This window comes from Cydia pomonella, chromosome 7 (assembly GCF_033807575.1).
Source record: "Cydia pomonella isolate Wapato2018A chromosome 7, ilCydPomo1, whole genome shotgun sequence".
NCBI lineage: Eukaryota > Metazoa > Arthropoda > Insecta > Lepidoptera > Tortricidae > Cydia > Cydia pomonella.
In genome coordinates, this window is record NC_084709.1 from 5,317,968 (window position 1) to 5,325,433 (window position 7,466).

At 35.7% G+C, this 7,466-nt stretch overlaps 1 protein-coding gene across 1 annotated transcript in view; it reads right to left on the reverse strand.

Annotated features, from left to right (window-relative positions):
• The window catches only part of LOC133519641 (ionotropic receptor 40a-like), a 37,857-nt gene extending 32,622 nt beyond the window's left edge, over nucleotides 1-5,235 (reverse strand). The window contains exons 1-4 of the mRNA XM_061853686.1: nucleotides 4,469-5,235; nucleotides 3,586-3,679; nucleotides 3,246-3,341; nucleotides 1,163-1,299 (exon numbers count right to left, since the gene is read on the reverse strand). Coding sequence (XP_061709670.1) covers nucleotides 1,163-1,299; nucleotides 3,246-3,341; nucleotides 3,586-3,679; nucleotides 4,469-4,653 — 512 coding nt within the window. The 5' untranslated portion in view covers nucleotides 4,654-5,235. The remainder of the gene's footprint in view (nucleotides 1-1,162; nucleotides 1,300-3,245; nucleotides 3,342-3,585; nucleotides 3,680-4,468) is intronic.
• Nucleotides 5,236-7,466: the final 2,231 nt, after the last annotated feature.

Here is a 7,466-nt window from a genome sequence, read left to right on the forward strand (position 1 = left end):
TAGTCCCAAGTGATATAGTTAATATTAATAGGGAAAATTACCTATTACATACTCCATTCATTTATTATTTACTAATTAGTAGTAATTGGATGGCGTCTATTTTGTTCCCGGGGGAGATAAATGAATTATTGCCGTCCCGAATAGGGGTGATGTTTGGTTTCGGCTACGGCAACGGAAAAATGTTTTGGCTGTTCTATGTTGATTTATTAAGCAGGTGACACTATCACGAGTAAGTATTTTATTGTACCTAATACATTAAGTAGGAGCTAACGCAAATTGTAGTTTTTATATCGAATTTTTACACGTTTTGGGGTAAACGCCATGAAAACATTCACACTGAAACTATTTAGATTCTGTTCGCATGGGTGGACTTCAAGCAAAACTTTAATATGTTCATTAATATATTTTTTATATACCACGTCGGTGGCAAACAAGCATACGGCCCGCCTGATGGTAAGCAGTCACCGTAGCCTATGGATGCCTGCAACACCAGATATATTACATGCGCGTTGCCGACCCTAAAATATACTAATATAATAATTTACCGTATCTAATATAATAATTTAGCCACTCACGCCCTGATTGAAACTTTAAAACGTCGTCAAATATTAGATCTAGATACGATATGAATCGGATATGTCAGTGTCAAAAGTGACGTTTCTTCAAACAAAAACGTAATTTTTGACACTGACATATCCGATCCATATCGTATCTAGATCTAATATTTGACGTATCGTAAAGTTCGAATCGGGCAGGTACAGAATCGTGCGGTGGATCAGATTATGTTCCGTCCACTAACACAACGACTTAAAACAAAAATACTCACACACCAGGGCGAAGGTTGGCAACAATACCTACCCTCATAGCTTCCAAAAGTGTGAGCAGGAAACGCTCGCTGACGGGCCCGTATGACCAGTGGAACAGGTACAAGATCGTGCGGTGGATCAGATTGTGTTCCGTCAACTAACATAATGACATAAAACAAATATACTCACACACCAGGCCGAGGGTTGATAACGACAGCTACCCTCATAGCTTCCGAGAGGGTGAGCAGGAATCGCTCGCTGACGGGCCCATACGACCAGTACAACACGAACACATTGTGTGGTGAATCAGATTGTGTTCCGTCATCTAACACAACAACTTAAACAAATGTACTCACACACCAGGCCGAGGGTTGGTGATGACAGCTACCCTCATAGCTTCTGAGAGTGTGAGCAAGAACCGCTCGCTGACGGGCCCGTACGACCAGTAGAACAGATACAGGATCGTGCGGTGGATCAGGTTATTATCCACCAACTAGACAATATAAGAACATAAATTAACCAATTTTTGATTTTCAACGTTGGGGGCCGCGGTTGATGAATAACAACAGCATTCTGGGTGTGTGCGCTAGCAGTTTGGACTGGAGAGTCCATTCATTTATTATTTACGATAGGAGTAAAGTGAAACACTGGAATAGTCTGCATGTACGATTAATAGACAGAATTTGAACTATTATTAATATTTATTTTGAGATTATTTGTAATTTTAAAATGTACCTACCTTCTTATTTGTATGGGATTTAAAAAATTGTCTATTTATTGCTATTTTAACTGTATATACGTTATTTAATGTAATTTTAATAATTTTATTGTAGGTGTGGATCATTTGTTATCTATGATAAAGAATTGAATTGAATTAACTAGTACTTATACACATGTGTGGAATCTTAACACTTCATTCCTAATCTACGTCGATACAATATTTTATCTTAACAGGATCAGGCTACTCCTGTCTCCATCATCAAATCCTGTCTAGTTATCATCACGCGCTGAAATATTTTGAGGACCGGCACTGCCAACCATTCCACAAAAATAAAAATGTTAGTTTAGTATATCAATTCAATACTACGAGTATTTCATGAAAAAGGAAAAAAACGGTATAATTTAGGGAAACCTGCGCCACAAAAAGAACTAGCTACTGTTCCTTGAAAACGATATTAATAATTTATGACACACAGCCCGATTCGAAGAATGATTAAGACACGTTCAAGATCTTGGAAAGATCTTTAAAAAATCGATAACTAAACGACATGCCAAAGTTGACATTTATTTCGATTCCGCTGTGATCCCAATAAGATCTATCAACGATATTTCTAAGTGACATTGGTTGCCAGAATCGAGCTGCTTCTGTCAATTATACGACATACAAACGATATCTAAATGAGAACTTATATAAAACAGAACCTATCGTTATCGTATCTCATTCTTCGAATCGGGCCGACAATCTACTTATATGTAGGTAAGTAACCTACTTTCATATTTTATGCGTACAATGTTGAGGGTAATAGCTAATGTTATTCGTATTATTTGGAGCATAATGACCGTTTCTTTTTAAATGTTTCAATAAAAGGAGGTTTCCGATTCGTTGGAATCTTTTTTATTACTTTTATTTTAAGATTCCATTACTCGAAAAGGTCATATCTACTTTCATTTTGTTATTTTCAATTTTATTTGAACAATAACTTTATTTTTGTATTATTTTCTTTTATAAAAAGCGTTCATAATATCTGAATATAAACACAATTTACCTGTTACGCCCACTTGTAATTTTATTTTCATGAATTTTATTGTGTTTCAAACATTCCACTAAAAAGGGGAAATTTTCATTTCCTCTTCTGTTTTATTTTGTGATACTGACTTTGTCAATATTTCTCAATTTAAAACTCTCACCTGTTGTCTCTCAGTCACTCTTCAATACTAGTGCGACAACGACAGTTGCGTTTGTTCGCTACGGAGGGTAAACTATTGGCATGTTGGCTACGCACATAATGCTATGGACGATAGAAGCGAGGTTACTTTTAAGAGTTTGCTACATAACATCTTCCGAAACGAATATCCATATATATGAGTAGTATCCATCGTAGTACAAATGTGTCTAGTATGTTATATTAATATTATGATATTTTTAACCGACTTCAATTTTATAGAAGGAGTAGGTTCTGTATTCGGCTGTGGCTATTTAAAAATAATCACCGATTACGAAAGGGTTATAATTTTTGTATATTATATATGTAGTTTATTGGGTTTTTTCACTTGCGTGCAATAGTTCCTAGTTTAATTCTCTTACTTTTGCTACTTGCGCCATTTTATCCCTATGGTTGACTGGTAGAGAATGCCTACAGGCATTAGATTCGCCATTTGTACATTTTTTTGTATTTTGTGCAAAAAAGTAAATAAGAACAAAATTAATTGAATACAAACCTCTGATAGAATTGCTTCACATTCATACGGCTCACAGAGTATGAGACTCGTTCTTTCTTCGGAGACGTCCAGAGCTTCTTTCACGAATGTGTAATACTGTAATAGCATATGAGTATAAAGGTAACGCAAGCATGTCAATTACAGCTGCATTACTCTTGGGCTGCGGTGGCGTACTTGCCGCCAATGTATAGATCGTGTCACTCACGAGGACACGAGCCTTGACTCATAATATCATGTTATTAAAGATTATATTTGACAAATTTGCGCGTCATCGTTGATGACACGAACTATGACCTTTAAAAAACATTCCTATCTTCTAATGATTAATTACATTTATTACCTTTTCTTTGTTCTCCTTCGTCGTGATGTCTAAGTTGATAACTTGGACCGAGTGCGCGCTCAGCAAGCAGAAAAGTTCGTACATATCTTCGGCACTACAACGTTAAAAATGTATTTATTTGGACCGAACTTGTTCTTTTGAGTTGTTGCCATGGTTACGTCTTCTAAGTCACTTTGGAAACATACGTTTATATGTAAAAAGTACATGATTAAATTACGTCAAACTTAGCATGAACATTATGTAACATATATCTACGACTGTTACTATAGTCTGTCAAGCCATTTCCCTCGGTAGAAAATGTTGAAAATTTAAACAATGTAGGTGCGAAGGGTTATCGTCCTATAGAGACATTGAATTTCGCGCCTTTTACTACTGACAAAGTTTTTTGACTGATTATAGTTTTTGTAGCTAAAAATTATTATTAAAAAAAATAGAGCAAACATTAGTTTTGTTTGTAAAAAGATTTATGAATGAATTCATTCATAATAGGTCCATACAATTTAGCATCTCGATGTACATATTTACGAGAATCTTATGTAAATCCCTCTAAAGGATGATTCCATCTCGAACGGTCCGGGTCCAGAACGAGGCGTCTGACACTTCAGTTTTCTATAGAAATTACGAGTATCATGTGATCACCATTACCCGTTATAGAAAACGAAATGTTGGAAGTCTGAGGGCCTACCGCGAGCCATGTTCGACGTGTTGCCTCTCTGTCGCGCTTGTAAATTCGTACGTAAGTGTAACAGGGAGGCAACACATCGAACATGGTTCGCAGTAGACCCTCTGGACCCTGACACACACATCAAGCTAATGAAAAGCTTTCAAAAACAAACAAAACTTACGGCAAAATGATCACAACATTCACAACCCAATTATTTACCTTAAATTCGTCGAGTTCCCCCGGACAACGGTCATCGTTTTCGCGGGCAGACCCTCCGCGATGTCCTTAATGGCCGCCGGGAATTCCCTGGGGAGCCGGTTCATAGTGCCCGACATTATATCTCGTATGTCGAAGAAACAGTGCCCCGAACAGAAAGTTAGGAAGAAGACGAATGCGCGATTCATTTTCGCTTGTTTGCGAGAATTAACGGGGAAAGTTTTATAGCTGAATGATTTGAGTTATTTTTGGATTCTGTAGAGTTTTTGCTTAATTTTGGCAAATATTTTGTTACTAATAAATTAATATCGACGACCTAAATTGATGTGCTCATACAAAAATAAAATGAATGAATTGTTTGGTAAGCAAACATAGGATACAGTATGTGACGGGCTGAATGATTGTTTGACAAAATATCTAATAATAAAAAATAACAATTAATAATGCAAACAACATAATAGAATAGCATAGAATAGAAATATAATTAGTCGTAAACACTAACGAAACAAAATAGGTACCTACATATCTACAATAAGAAACGTTTATCTTAAGAAAGAAGAAAGTGCTAAGGAATGGCCACATCTCAGCATATTGTTGGCGACTTCCAGCGCTGATATTCTGATGAGACCATCAAGTCAAAATAAAAACGGCAGGTAACGAGCAACAAGCTTAAAGAAAAGAAACAAAATAATATGAGACATAAATTACTTAGGTACTTATAATATTATCTGAATTTCTAGGAGCAATTTTTCCAGTAAGAATTACGGCAAAAACTAGAAATAATCTAAGCTATGATGCGCAAAAATGTCGTTTAGTAAAATGTTTATTATTATCTGAAAGCTAAAGAATTATTATTAGGAGCGAAATTGTTGAGATAAACGATGTCACGATAACGAGTACAACTTTTTGTTGGAAACTTGCGTACGTTCGGAGTTATTATGAAGTAGTTGTGACTATCGCTTTTATACTGCACAGTGTTACTGAATTATATAAGTCGTTATGTAGATTAGATAATTCTTCAGAAAGTAATATTTCATGTCGGTGTTTCTACCTAATACGTTGGTCCAATCTATTCGTAAGCTTTTGACTATTATTCTATTACTTACTTGTTAGGTGCTTTGGGGTAAATTCGAAAGCGTGGTACAAAACAAAACTAGAAGCGTTTTCTACCTGTTGTAACATTAAGCTTCACCAGTTTTCTATGTATTTAAGTATTTGTATATTATATATATCGTTGTCTAAGTACCCACAACATAAGTCTGCTTGAGCTTACTGTGGGGCTTAGTCAATTTGTGTAAGAATGTCCTACAATATTAATTTATTTATTACTTATTTATTTAATAATGCAAGAGTGAGATAGCGCCTTATGAATAAAACACTTCCAATATGTCGTTGTTACAATAAGCAAGACCTTAAATTTTAGTAGATATTGATGATGATGATGTAATCCTGGTATCCCTCATTATGGACATAGGACTCGCAGAAGAATTTTCCATTTGTCGCGATCCTGAGCGGCAACTTCCAGCTCTTTCCAGCCGAGTCCAGTTGAGGCAGCCTCCTTCTCAACTGATCGCCTCTATGTGGTACGAGGCCGCCGCGACCGTTTACTGCCAGTCGTTATTTAGTATATATTAGCGATTTTTTAAGTAGATATTAGCGATTTTTGAAATAATCCCGTTGCCAAAATTACCCCAATGCACCTTAGTTATTGTAAGTAGTACGCTTTCTGGTAATGTGAAAATGGCTTCATGTGCACAATCGGTATTTCCCGTAATTATAGTTCATTACATTTGTGCATATTATAGCTCGTACAAATGTAATTGGATCAGAGCACAAAATATGATTTCCTCAATCAACCTCGTGATTGTGATTGCTGGAAAGGAAACTGACATCATGACGGTTACTTTGCATATAATGTAAATCATTGAATAATATTACGTATTACAAAATATTTCATATCACTTTGTTACAGGAAAGTTACTTTATTAAGACAAGCTTGTTTAATGGGGACTCCCTCTGATCGCATAACAACTTTTGTCATATTTTTAATTGTCATAAAACTTTATGCATAAAATTGTAAGTCGTACAAATCTTTAGTCAGAATTATTCCTGAGCATAACTGGGTTTTTGTCATAAATGAGTTATGTCAAAATTTTATAGTCAATTAATTTAATTCCAATAAAATTTTAGGTTAGGTTCGTTAGGCATGCACAAAAAAAGACAACTGCTATGTATGTCATCAAATGTTATGGCTAAAAATGTATGACACAATATAATATGACTTTTCATTTGTATGCGCAATGATGATTATGACACAAATTATTATGCGTATCAAAGATATGACTTAAACTTGTATGCAACCCAATATGGACCCTCATGATAATATACTAACTTCCGCACTTAATTTCATCCGCGCAGAAGTTATTTGTTATACAAGGCGACAAAGTGTTGTTTGACCCATCGTGCTAATATTGATACACAAGCAAGCGAAAGATATCAAAATTGAACTACAAGTGTAGTAAGTGGCTCAAAAAGTGGCATTTTGAGCGTCGCGAAGATTTCAAGGCACGGGGATTTAACAAACTTTGATGTTGCGAGTGAAATACACCAACCAAAATAGTAACTGTAAAATATAACAAATCAAATTCAAATGAACATAATTAAATCTCTTGTACAATAAAGTGGTTAAATATTCTTTATACCACGACGGTGGCAAAGAAGCATACGGCCCGCCATACATACATTGGTGGCAAACATACAAACATTTAAACTTACAAACATATTGCGTTTACCGAGAATCAAACCTATGTTTTATAGGTAGTGCTTACCTTCTACTGTCCAGTCTACATACTAACAGCCCTATGTGCTATGACGTGTGACGCGATAATGGCAGTCTAAAGGTCTCGTTTGACTGAAGCTTGAGAGCTTTGCCATGTAACACCTTGCCGAATGCCACAAGGGTCGGCTATGGGCCCTTTTTACTATCGAACATGATCAATTT